The 13,495-nt window shown below is 43.5% G+C and overlaps 1 protein-coding gene across 1 annotated transcript in view; it reads left to right on the top strand.

Annotated features, from left to right (window-relative positions):
- The first annotated feature begins 2,252 nt into the window (after positions 1-2,252).
- The window catches only part of LOC119453887 (zinc finger protein 239-like), a 48,947-nt gene continuing 37,704 nt past the window's right edge, over positions 2,253-13,495 (top strand). Inside the window, exons 1-2 of the mRNA XM_037715937.2 lie at positions 2,253-2,433; positions 12,272-12,478. Coding sequence (XP_037571865.1) covers positions 2,409-2,433; positions 12,272-12,478 — 232 coding nt within the window. The 5' untranslated portion in view covers positions 2,253-2,408. The remainder of the gene's footprint in view (positions 2,434-12,271; positions 12,479-13,495) is intronic.

Raw genomic sequence — 13,495 nt, forward strand, 5'->3', positions numbered from 1 at the left:
CTGCAGCGCAACATTCCATTCAAGTTTCCGCCTTTCTCGCGTAGCAGAATGCGAAGGGGTCATTTATTGCGGTAGGACCTCGAGCGCCGAAAACGGTTTTAGTTAGCCATTCTATACGCTAATCTTTGGCCGTAAGCCATACGTGGGATTTTTTTCCAGTCGATACTTAAGAAAAAAAAAAAAAAAAGCCTGCGCAGTAGCCTAATGAGTGGCTATATAGTGGATAAGCCGTTGCCCTGATAAACTGGAGCTCGCGGAATTAGATGAGAACGAAATGGAAAAAGACTCGTGTACTTCTATTTAGGTGCACGTTAAACAACCCCAGGGGGCAAAAACTAAACCGGGTGCCTCATAATCATATCGTGGTTTTGCCACGTAAAACCGAAGAATTTGCTTATATTAAAACAAGAAAAAGAAAAAAAAAAAGCAGGTGTCTGCGTTCTTCGGCTTATTTCTGGGGGTGTAAACAACATAGATTATTCTCGAGTCTGATTTCCAAGGAAAACATGTTACGCATATCCTATATTTCATGCATAAATGTAATGCCGTTCCCAAATATATGACCGCTCAACTCAGCAGCTTGTATATTATAAACGGCTGCGTTCAGTTATCCGGTGCACTATCATAACGACCATAATGAAACAAAGGAACGGCATTATGTGCAGATCTGTTGCGTTCGTTGAAGAAGATAAGTGTGGTACCACATGGGGCACTCAGTTTTAATGGGTTGCAAACATGGTGAGACTGTCAAAAATTCTTGTCTAAATCAAGTTAGCATATTTACAGGTTGCCCCAAAACGGGACGTTTATATTGAATGAGAGCTAGGAACTTGTTAATTAGGACTTATTAACACCCGTCCGTTAATTATCTCAGGAACTGCGCCTCTGCGCAACAGCCACGACTCTCCGGCGGCAAAATCATTCGGAATAACAGTCCTCACTTGCATGCAGTCACTCACCTTTGAGATTTCAATAGTGCTCTCATGCGTTACATTCCAACGGAAATGTCATAATATTCATAGCCGGCAAAACCATCTTATATATATGGTTTTGCCTGCTATGAATATTATTTCTGCGAATGCGTTTTGTTTTATGTGCAGTATTCACTAATACGTGTGTTTGTTACTGCAAACACGTGCGCTTATTCCGGTCGGGAGTGCTCACTTTTTCAATTATTGCATTTAGAATATTTGTTATTTTTTCCCTTACATATATATCCTGAATATATATGTCTATGTACCCTTTGATTTAATTACCTGAAAATACATTGGTCATTCTTCGCGCCACGCAGTTAATAAACCTGGTTTATTTCACTCTAATATTTTTTTCTTCGATCATTGTCCCTGATCAATATCCATCAACAAGAAGCGCGCGTAAAATGACACGATATCAATAATAAAATTTTCATACGTAGCCTTCATGGTGCGGAGGTACCAGTTACTTAGAGGACAGTGGTAAAAACAGCAGTTCACCTGGCTAAAACTACATTTGGCACCGACCCTCAAGAGTCATAGGCGCACCGGAGCAACTAAAACATAAAAAAAAAAAAAAAAATGCACTGCACAGAGGTTCTGCGAGAAAAACTGGGCGCCCGCCAGCGTCCGCGTAGCGAACGCGCGCTCGCTAGCAGACGACGCGCTTGACAACGACAGCAAAATTGAAGACGTCGCGTTCTATAATCTATGCCTCAAATATATATGTTTGGTAAAATGGTGTAAACATAAATTTGCAGTTGAAATAAAGCGCTATTTTAAGAGCGTACTATGCGCAATTGGCCTCGGTGCCCGCAGCGAAAGTACGTTGAATATGCCGCGGAGCGCGTGTCCGCCCCAATCCAGTTCGCTCGCAGCGCCCTCGCACTCTTTTCCACACGCGGCGCCTCAGTGGCAGAGCGCCGTTCGGCCCACTCGACCACTGTCTAGTACACTCTATATAGTGCCAACATAACTAGAGTGACCTAGAATGTCACTCTAACATAACAAACTGCCGAGTTCTCCTGCGTTGGCCCTTACGATCGCTCGAGCCCATTTGGCGAACGCTTGTTTGCAGGCAGGGGCACGGAAGAGAGATACTTTTTCTGGGGTTTTCCTGTACCCAGTATCACATCCAAGCACAAAGCACCAATTTTTCGCTGACGACTGCATCTCGCCCTCGAATGACGGAATGTCGCGAGACCATATTCCAAAACAGGCGACGAGACTTAACTGACAGCGCGCTGGCACGGAGGCGCAGACCAACGTGGCTTTACCGCGTCGCGAGCGACAGCGCCACATTCCCCCTGGTGGCATCGGTGCGCAAGGGGGTCACGCGCGCCCGAAGGAAAGCGCCGCCGGTATTCACACCTCCCCTTCTAGCCACTCTAGCACAGCTGCCGGTGCTACCGAAACCTAACATGTATTTAGGATGCTATGCCACAACGCATGTGGAACAATGGTGAGAGTACTACTAGGAGTTTTGCACGATTACCCGAACCTTGGGTACTACACCGCGATTGCGAAGTCAGGCTCTCGGAATGCCAGTTAACGCGAAACGGTTGCTGATGTCTCGCAGAGATCGCAGGATAATCTATTCGTGCCTTCGATGAACACTGCTGCAGCCTTAGTTGAAATAGAGTGCCACTGTTAGTAAGGTGCGACAGCTAGGCGTGTGTTGCAGTGTCTTTATGCGGAGGTGACGGGTTGGTTGTGCTCACTATTCTACCACACATGGCTGCATTTCTTTCCCGTCCTCACTGCTTGTGCTGACCACGTTGCGGGCGTCAGCACTTTCCATTTGTGGCACTCAAATAGTGACAGTATATTTCCTGCACTTAAAGCTTACTAGCAGCTCTTATGTGTGGGCTGTGGTGTTATGTCATGCTATGTTTACGTAGTAAGTGAGCAGGTAAACAAACTCGCGTCACTGCTGTTGTCGCTTACGAGCCCTTTCAAAGGTAAACATGAACGAGTGCACGAAACAGCTCATCGCTCTATTATAAACACGGTCGTTTCTTTTGATGTTCACGTATCATGTGCGTAACTTTGCATTCGTGATCGACAATGTAAACAACATCAAGAAGGCAGATAACACAGGCACTACGTCTGCCTCAATGTTAGTCTGTGCTGTTTTGAGGATATCAATTACGAACTAAACCTAGACCAACTCGATACACTCGTGAAGCATACAGCTAAAAGAAATTTTCCCCCCGTGTATGAGGAGCATGCTTCAATTTGTGGCAGTTACGGGGTGAAATGCCCGGAGCCCATATCCCTGGCCGTGTGTTTTTGTTTTACTGTGCTGCTGCTGATGCAGGCTGTCTCTGCATCATTGACAACAAATAGCCACAAGTGCTGATTGCGGCTGGTTGGCTCAGTCCAGAATTTGGTATGTATATCCATTTGCTAAGGGCATGCTGTTGCTTGTATGCTTGTGCTGCTCGAGTAACACAGGATTTAATTAATGGTGGCTTGAGTGATGTGTGACATCCTATCATTATATTGTGCTATACAGGTGGCAAGGCTTGTTCACAGATTAAGCTATTAGGGTTTGCCCTAATGTTGGAAGTTCCCGCAATGTTTTCAACTCGCATAAAAAATTCTGTATACCAAAACACTTATAATATTGTATTGTATTGGATTTGATGCCTGATGCTATAGACAGTAGAAGAAGAATCCAGAAAATTTGGTTCCAGCTGTCCCGAGACAATAAATCGTAGAGGAAGAATTGTGTTGCAAGCTACCAACAATCATTCTCGATCAGCAGTGAGCTGGTTTTCTATGGGAACACAGTTGTTCACCAATGTGTTTAGCATCAGGGGCACTATCACTTGCCAATTGCATCCCGAGCGTCTGACTTAGTCATAAGGTTGTGCCTGTTTGCAGGACGCAATGACTGCGCCATGAGCAATGCGTATGAATGGTGCGTGAAAGTTTTAGTTTAGGTTAGGCCTCGTGCACAGGGAATGCCAGTCGGCCGAAACCACGTCAGAAATAGCTGTGCAGGCTAGCAGGTATGCTCAAACGTCTCAGTATTTATCTGAGTTGAGATTGGCACGTGTTGGTATGGTGGTGTTATCTTGCAGCTTTGCCACGCCACTTCGTCTGGGCTTTCTGTGTAGCAGTCATTTCATTCTGGCGTGGACGTGTGGCTACGGTGAAATCTTTTAATGCGGATAGCTTTTTCTTTGGCTCTTTTGGCCATTTTTGTTGTTAGTTGGAGGTCTGTGATGGTTGGTGGTCAGACTCGGCAAGGAAAGCATTCGTTCGCGTGTTTCTTTTGTTCGTTCACCCACTCGTTCCTAGTTTGGGCCATTCGATTACATTGACAATCGTCTATGGTTCCTGCACAATTTCTTTCACACAAGTTCACACTCCTAATTTGCTGAACAAAGGGCCAGCAATTGTACCAACAATAGCTTAGGGCTTGTACTCTTGCTTGCTAACATTGTGGAAATTTCATAGGTCAAAATGCATCTTTGATAAGGTTCTATCTCTCCTCCCTTATTGCAGCAACTTGTTTATCATTCTGTATTCATAACATGGTGCTTTTATGAATAATTTATTAAGGTATCTCTTTTTTTATCACAGCAAAATGCCTGAAGTCCACTGTCACCTTTTGTAAACAGGGGTTATGACAAAATGAGTCCGGCTAATATCAACACTGCATAGGCTAACATGTTCCCATGTCAGATGTGTTTGTCTCCTCTCCTCCAACCACACCAGCCATGTCCTGTGAAATTTGTCTATATTACTGTGTCTTATCATTGTTTGTTAAGCTAATTTTATCACGACAGTTCATCTGATTGCCTCCACGAAGGTGAAGTTTTCGTCCCTTCCCATTATCTTGTCAAACCATATTGGTCTTTCCATTTTGTACACTGGCTGCAGTGCTTGCAATCTTGGATTTTTGCAATGCTTGCATTCTTGGATGTGGTCATTCCAGATTCTCTCTCCTATTAATTCTACACATTCACCTCAGTGTCCTCATTCAGTCTTTTATGTGTTTTTGAATATTTTACTTGTTAACACTCATTTGCCTTGTATACATCATTCCTTGGAAAAACACTTTTATGTTGCACGTTTTATGTTTTATATTGAGCAACACGAAGCTGTGTAGGGAGTTTTTCATGTTGCTCTACTATTTTCTCATTGACACTTTTCATCTAATTATAATATTTGAGAAGTTGATTAAGACTTAGGTGGAATGCAAAAAATATTCTCAGTATCTTGAAACGACGGCTAACAACATTACATTGGTTTGGTCCAGCTACGAGGCATTTGCATATTTTTAAATCTTAGTGCATGATAGTTGAGACACCCTGAATACACATACATGCTCTCTCATCCACTTTCTACCTCTACCACGAACCGTCTTTTCACACCTCAGACAAACTTTTTCAACTTTGACACTCCTAATGGTAACGCATTAAAACATTAATATTTGACTTTGTGAAGTGCAGTGATTGGTTCTGCCATACAGAGAAGCATGCCAAATGTGGATAGGGGCCTAGTAAGCGTTCCTTATACACGTGCGCACCGCCATCTCCAGAAAAAACACGATTTTTTTCGAAAAAGATCGATTTTGTGTTTTGTCATGTTTTATATTTCTCCAAGCTCCTCCTTTATGTACTAAAAAATCGAAGCTGAGAATCAACTAGAAGTTAGTAAAAAATGGAAAAAGCACTTGTGGTGGCTCGTGAAAGTACTAATTTGCCCAAATTTCACGCACACGTCATTTCGCTCCGCAGCGTTGCCTGCTCTTGAATTTAGCGGGTATGTAGGCCTAACCCTCTTCTCCCAGAGCCCACTTTGGCAGCGTCACATTCTTGCTGAAAATATGAAAAAAAAAAAAAAATTGTTTCCCCACCGAAGTTCAGCGTCGCGAAATTTTTGTTTTAACTTTCAAACGGGGTTTTCTCAATTCATTTTGTAGCTTCTTCAGAGTTTGTGCACTAAAATTTGTGCAATTTATGTAGTCTGATCATAATGAAATTTGGCATGCTTATGCTTTAACATGCCCTGAATTCAAAAAACAACATATTCAGTAAGATAATTTTAAAAATTTCTTTGTTCAGAATGGTACAATTGAAACTCATTGTTGGAATATTTTTCTAGACTAAAACACAAAAGTTACACTATTTTTTTACCTTTATTGAATTCTACTATTCATTGGGATCTATTTGTTAGTGTTTTATTGTGCTCACTGCTGTCACCTAAGCTTGAACAAAAATGCATTGTTCTTATTGTGCAAAGAATTGACCAAATGAGCTATGAAAAACTAAAAGCAGATTTGAAAAGAGGAGATCAAACTCTGTAATGATGAAAGTTTCATTGAGATGTCATAAATATTTAAGGAAAAGTGTGTCTGAGAAGCATCTCCCCTTAAGAGGAGCAGGAAGGAGCCTCCAGCATGCGCTTGATCACATTACTGCGCACTCACCTGCCCCCTCCCTTCTGGCACGAGCTCGATCACGTCTTCTGCAACATTGGGCATACGTGTCAAGCCACCATCCTTCTCAGCTTACCCTCGCATGTTTTTCCTTGCACCCACAGCAAATGAGGCACAATCTTATCCCACTTGGACCTTATGTGGAACCTAGGCTTTTTCTGTCCATGTTTGCTCAGATGGAGGAAAGATAACAGTTATTCAATGCAAGCCCAGTGACAGTTTTGGTTTTGCATGCTGTACCACACAATTGATCGGGCGCTATATTATAATGGGGCTCTCCTTAGTTCGAACCTCACGTTATTTGAATAAATTTCCGGTCCTCTTAGAGTTTGAATTAACGAGATTCTAATGTATAATTAACTGAATAATCAGTAGCCTGACAAGAGAATGAGAACTCAGGATTGGCAGTGATCCTCTAAAGTTTGTTAAAAGGTGCATTCACGTAAGCAAATTAGTCAGAGGTCATGAGAAGGAAATGTACAAAACAGAGCTTGGAATGCATCTACAGGAATTATAAAGTCGTGATTGTCAATGTGCTGCTCTTTAAAATAAAATTGTACAATCATACTGTTCTACCTGTAACCACATAAAGCCAACAGACAACGAAGCCAAGGAAAGCATCGGGGAAATTAAGTCTAGTTAAAATTAGAATGTAGAAAATAATGAAGAAAAGGGGGGAGAAATGGGAAAGTGGACGAAAAGATAACTTGTCGCCAGCGAGAGCCGAACCCGCAACCTCCGCATTACGCATGCGTTGCACTACCAATTGTGCTACGGCGACGGCCATCAATTCGTACACTAACTTGGGTATTTATGTTTACTAGATCTAGCCCTAGGAGTGTTAGCCAGCGCCACTTAGAACCATGGTGGGCGGATGTGGAACATCCTTTTTAGCCCAAATCCACATCCGCCTACAAAGTAGGTACACAAAGACAGCAATGTGGATTAGGGAGCAAATGGGACTAGCAGATATTCAAGTTCAGGTTAACCCTTTGAGGGTCAAAGACGCAAATATCTAGCACTGCGAACAAGTCCCACGTTGTTGATGCCGTTTATTTACGGCTCAGTCTGTATGTTTGTAAAATGTGTTTTTAACTCTTTGTCGTCGAGCAAGTGCCTTCACTGTCTGTGGATGCAAGTATGTTTTTTCTTCGCTCCATGTCCTCTTGGCTTTCATTCCACAGCTTTTTTATGCTGGTGTTACGGTGACCACTTGTGCATCCATGCTTCCTGGGCACGCGGCCGTTAGTTTTCGTTTTGTCTCGTGGGCTGTTTCCGTTCATTGCACTAGTAAAAACGGATGTCTATCTGTTTCTATTCTCTAAAAGGGTTACTGCTAGATGCTTGTCGATTGCTCACAGGTAGGCACTGGTACATACAAGTGATGCCACGGTATACGAATGATGCTGACATGTCTGTGTTTCTTTTCTCGAGACTCGTCATAACTGATTGCCCTGTGTTTGTGATGAGAGGAAGGATTACTGCAAGTTTCTGACTCGTTTGGTTTTGCTGATAGGCGCAGAACCATTGGATTTTCTTGCATGTGCTCATATACAAGATTAGATTATGCCATGGGCGTGCACGCTGGTTGCTCTGCTTTAAGTAAGGCGAGTCGTGATTCCTTCGATGATAACTACTGCCCAAGTGCCGAATCGGAATACATCTATTTCAGTGTATCTACTTCTTTATTCTTATATTTATGCAAACCCATCTGTATTTATGAATAAAAAATCTATGTTTACCCATGAAAAATATGTTTTGTCACTTTATTGTAACTGTAAAAAGTTGCAGTAACTTTTTTGCAAGATAGGTAGGTGAGTCTAAAAATTTTAAGTCTTCATTAAAGAAATTCTACCCGGGGGGTTGCATTTGGCAAAAAAATAACCCTTCAAAGGGTTACGAGCAAGAAAATTGATGGTGCATCCATTCTTTGAAGATGATTGGTGACTTTAATGTCATTAGCAATCCTATTATTTGCACACAATTGTTGATTGTATGTTTTATATGATGAACAATATGAAAAGTGCACGTACCCTGTGACCCAACTTGGCATCAAAGAGGTTCAATGAACAGCGGCAAATGCCCAGTGACCCAAGTTGGTGTCAGAGTGGTTCAGTGAAGAGCAGTACGTACCCATTATGACTGTGGAGCACTTGACCAAGGCGGTGGTTAGAGCAGCAGAACAGCAGAGGGTGCTATCAATCTTTGGATCTGGACAGGCTGCCACTGGAAATTGAACGTGGTGTGGGCATTTGTTAAGCGATTCTTTGTCATCTGTACATGATCATCATCACGTGGGGTTCACATGGGGTTCTTCATCATCGCTTGTGGGGTTTTCTGTTGAGTGTGATCTGTGCTTTGGGCCTGGTCGGTTTGCCCCATCTCCAACGCGTAATAAACATCGTGATAACTGCTGTATCAGAAGTGGTGGAGGTGCAGGGTACCGACCACGCCCAAAGCAAGATTTAACACATGAAACCTCTCTAGTGAAGCTAGCTTAGTGGGGCTCTTTGAGGTATTATCAGGCATTGCCCGAGATACCATTGGCCGTAATGAGGTTAGAAAAATGTGAAGCTTATACAGAGCTGACTGATGGCCACACCCTCTGCTACAGAGGTCTTCTAGACAAGAGGGAATATAGCGTAGGATTTCTAATTCATAGGGACATAGCGGGCAACATTGATGAATTTACAGTAATGACATGCGTGTGAATAGTTTCTTTTCGGTGAATGTGTTTCCCGGGCCAATCTCTTGTTACAATGTTGTCACTCAGTCTAAGACACACCTTTCTCTATCGGTAGTTTCTCGAACGTTATCGCTGGTTCTATTCGTTATCTGTTGTCACTGAACCTTGTGTAATCAGATTCTATGTACCACACGAATTATGTAGTACTTTCTGGAAGGCATGAACGCACCAGCGATTACACTGGAACCTTGGACAAGTCATGTATCAAAGCCGATGCGCTTGATCCGCAGATCAGATTTTGACGAACGATGAGTGTGCTTACCACAATCATTGTGTTGAGTGGTACTTGTGCTGGGCACGGGTTAGCCGAATGCGTTGTGCCACTGGTTGTTCACCATCAATACAACGTGGCAGTATTAATAGAAGGGTGACAGTCATAATAAAACTTAATACGAGATATGGATTACAGGTAGCACTAGCCTACTCTCCAACCTCCAGTGATGATGATGGAGAAATAGAACAGTTTTATGAGGATGTTGAATTAGCAATGAGACAGGTGCAAACTCGGTGTGTTGAAGTCGTGGGTGATCTTAAAGCCGAAGTGGGGGGAAATTGGGTGGCAGAACGGCGAACCGGCAATTATGGCATCAACTCTGTGAATAGTGGACGAGAGATGTTGGTAGAATTCATAGAGGGGAATCGCTTCCGAATGCTGAATACCCTCTTCCGGAAGTGCAATAACAGGAAGTGGACCTGGAAAAGCCTTAATGGGGAAACAAGAAATGAAATAGATTTCATACTCTGTTCTGACCCTAGCATAGTGCAGGATGTAGAAGTGTTAGGTTGGGTAAATGGCAGTGATCATAGGTTAGTGATGTTCTCAGATCGTAGGTTGGTGTTTATTCTCAGTTTGAAGAGAGAAAGACCAAATAAGTTAAGAGGAAATAAGCCAGCCTAGACGTGGTCAGGGTAAAAGTAGATGAATTCAGGCTGGTGCGCTCAAACAAATATGCAGCTTTAGAACAGAAATATAAAGATAACATAAAGATAATGAATGAAACCGTAGCTAGGCTGATTTCAGAAGCAGAAATAGAAGTGAGAGGTAAGGCACAAAGGCAACAAAGAATGTAATAAATAAAAGAGAAACCATGAAAGTGCACAAACTGCAGGCATTATCGAATCGTGAGCAGGAGTTTACTGCTATCATTGAAAATTAAAGGGCACAATAATTGTATTCTACCTGTACTAACAGATGGGGCAGAAACTTGGAGGTTAGCGAAGATGCTGGAGAACAATTTAAGGACGACGCAATGAGCGACGGAACAAAAAAAAAAAAAGGTGGTTAAGTGTAACTTGAAGAGATAGGAAGAGAGCAGTGTGGATATGAGAGCAAACAGGGGTAGCTGACTTTCTAATTGACATGAAGAGGAAGAAACTAGCTGGGCAGGCCACGTAAGGCATAGGGCAGATAAAAAGTGGTCTATTAGAGTTACAGAATGAGTGCTAAGGAAAGGAAAACACAGTTGAGAACGGCGGAAAGTTAGGTGGAATAATGAAAGCAAGAAATTAGCTGGCACAACTTGAAATCGGCTAGCTCAAGACGGGTAATTGCAGATCACTGGGAGAGGCTGCCCAGAGTCATTGAAGAGAGGCACATACCCAGTGACCCAACTTGGGTTCAAAGAAGTTTGTCGAAGTACCGAATGTTACATGCTCAGTGATCCAAGTTGGGCCGACAGTTGGTTTTGAACCATTTTCCTCAGCACAGCAGCCAGATGCTCTACCCATTTGACCATAGACTACCCAGTTACCCAAGTTGGCCTAAAAGAGGTTAAGTGCAGACATACAGACATACGCACAGACCTACCACTAACTGGGTGAAGTCCTTAAAGAATGCTATTGCATTATAAGTGAACTTTAGTGGGCAATGTAATGTGTAGGGCAGGTCACCGACAGTCCATCAGGGTTTAGGTACCAATAGAACTGACGCGCAATCGTGGACAGCAGACAACTAGGTAGTGTTATGAAACTGAAAATTTGCAAGCGTAGGATGGAATCAGCTGGCACAAGACATAGGGCGATTGGGGATACTACAGTGGATATAAAATAGACTGATGGCAATAACCTTAGGATCTTGCAATAACTTTTTATTGCGATAGCAATTATATGGACACTTCAACCGGGTTTCTGCCGTCGCCGTCGCCGTGAGGTTCCGTATAGATTCCAAGGGCGATAAAATCGTCGCCACGCGCCGTATGCGCGAGCGAAAGCGCGCGCTATCACGGAGAGCAAACGCATGGCGGAAAGCAAACGTGACCGTCAGCGGGGCGATGCTGTGCTCGACATCTCAGGGAGGCGGGGCGACGCTGTGCTCCGGCACCAAAGGCGTATCTTGCAACCGGGCATAACGGGAACTTGCCACTTAATCTCCCACGCGAAAGCAAGAAATCGGGAAGGCAGCGCGGGGAGGGAGGGGGGGGGGGGGCGCAGCTTTTACTCTGCCAACAACTGCGTTCATACTTTGCCCAGCTGTGGCCGTCGCCTGCACCATCTCTTATCTCCACATGGCTCTGACCTTTGTATGTGCTGTGCATCTGCCGCTCAGTTTCCTTTGAAGCGATAGACCGCACGGACCTTGCCCGCTGCGGCGGCTGCGCTTGCTGCCAGCGTTTTGACAGTCATCTGCGGTCATTCAGTGTGATCTATTCATGTTTGCTTGTGCGCGCTGACACCACGCTTGTTAATTCTGTTAGTAAGCGGATGTGTCCAAGTTTACGCAGCCGATAAAACTACTATCCCTACTCCGAATAGCTCTCTACTAATTTGCTATCGCAATTGATGCTTCGCCTTTCGGGTGAAACTGCAACTTTTTTGTTAGTTAGACTCCAGCAATAGCTTTATAATCTATTTTAGATGAAAAAAAAAAGTCTGAGATATGTCCGGCTGTCGTAAACTTTTCACAGAAAAGAGATTGCCTTGCTTTTGAGTATGCGGTGTGGATTGTCCCTTATAGCCCTTTAGGAATACTGAACCGAAAGGCTTATTTTGTGTTCCATGGCTATGCATTGTAAAGTGCCCCTGCATTTGTTATATTGTTGTATTTACCTCTTGTTCTCGATGCTGTCACAGGAATACAATCACTCCAATTATTTTCTGCAGGCCTCACAAATGCGATGAGCCTAGCTGAAAGTATCACTACCAATACGGCATGCCACACCCCTTCCAAGGTCATCAGTCAGGTCGAGGTTGGCCTGCAGTGCAGCTTGCTTCTGGTTGACAAGTCTGTCGAGTGCTCCTTGAAACCATGGGGCGTGTCGAGGAGCATGCAGACTATGGAGGCTGGGGATCAGTTAAGCTCCATCTCAGGTAGGCAGTGACTGGCACTTCTCTTACTTTTGCTTGCTTGTGTGAGTTTGTGATAAATGGGCAAGGGGGGGGGGGGGGTCTGCCTAGCCTGGTACGACTTGTTCAAGTGTGTACGGTCGAACATCGATACAACACACCTCGATTTAACGAAATTCGCGATATAACCAACTATTGTTATTTCCCAATCTTAGTTCTAGTGAATTAACGAAACCTCGATATAGAGAAATTCTCGATATGATGAAGTTTTTCGCTGCAATTACAACTTCTTTATATTGAGGTTTGACTGTATGACATTCTGCTACTGAGGACAAATTAGCAGGTTTGTGATTCTTGTCGGCATTCTGATTGGGGCAGAATGCAAGAATACGGCTTTACCTAGCACATTGAAGCACCTTAGATGGTAGAGCTTAATCCAGAGCCCTCTTGTGATGGTGGTGTTGCAGCCCTTTTGTTGCTGTATGATAACGTTACACCCAGAGTCTCTTAGTTATGCCAAAATCTATATAAAATAGCGTAAAACATGAATATAGATCAATGCTTCCGGAATGTAAGTCGACTCCAGTGTTTGAGGTGAATAAAATTTTAAAAATTCGAATTCTTTGATGCCGTTAACTACAAAACATACTTTGGTTTATGAATATGCTCCTATATTGAGGGAGGTGAAAAGCGCACGAGAACAGTCGGGATTCTTGTTCTTGGACAGCTATGAATCACGACATCCCACAGCACATCATCGTTGATGACTAAGCAGGACTAGACGTGCACAATACTGTCATTGCGCAATGAGCAGCAAGCATTGGAAGTGCACGCCAGCTATCACTTCAGCCGACCTGTAGGTGTCTTCTGGTGACTGCTGGCCATGCACTCCTTTTGATCTTCCCCTGTCGATAGCAGTTTCATTTTTTTGTGCAGTGTTTTGCAGACTGCAGTGGCCGACGAGACCTCTTTCGTACTGCCAATTTTTCCCAGCGCATAGTTGTTCTTCCACTGCACTCTTGTTACAGTGTGCTAAAAGCT

This window comes from Dermacentor silvarum, chromosome 5 (genome assembly GCF_013339745.2).
Source record: "Dermacentor silvarum isolate Dsil-2018 chromosome 5, BIME_Dsil_1.4, whole genome shotgun sequence".
In the NCBI taxonomy this organism is placed as follows: domain Eukaryota; kingdom Metazoa; phylum Arthropoda; class Arachnida; order Ixodida; family Ixodidae; genus Dermacentor; species Dermacentor silvarum.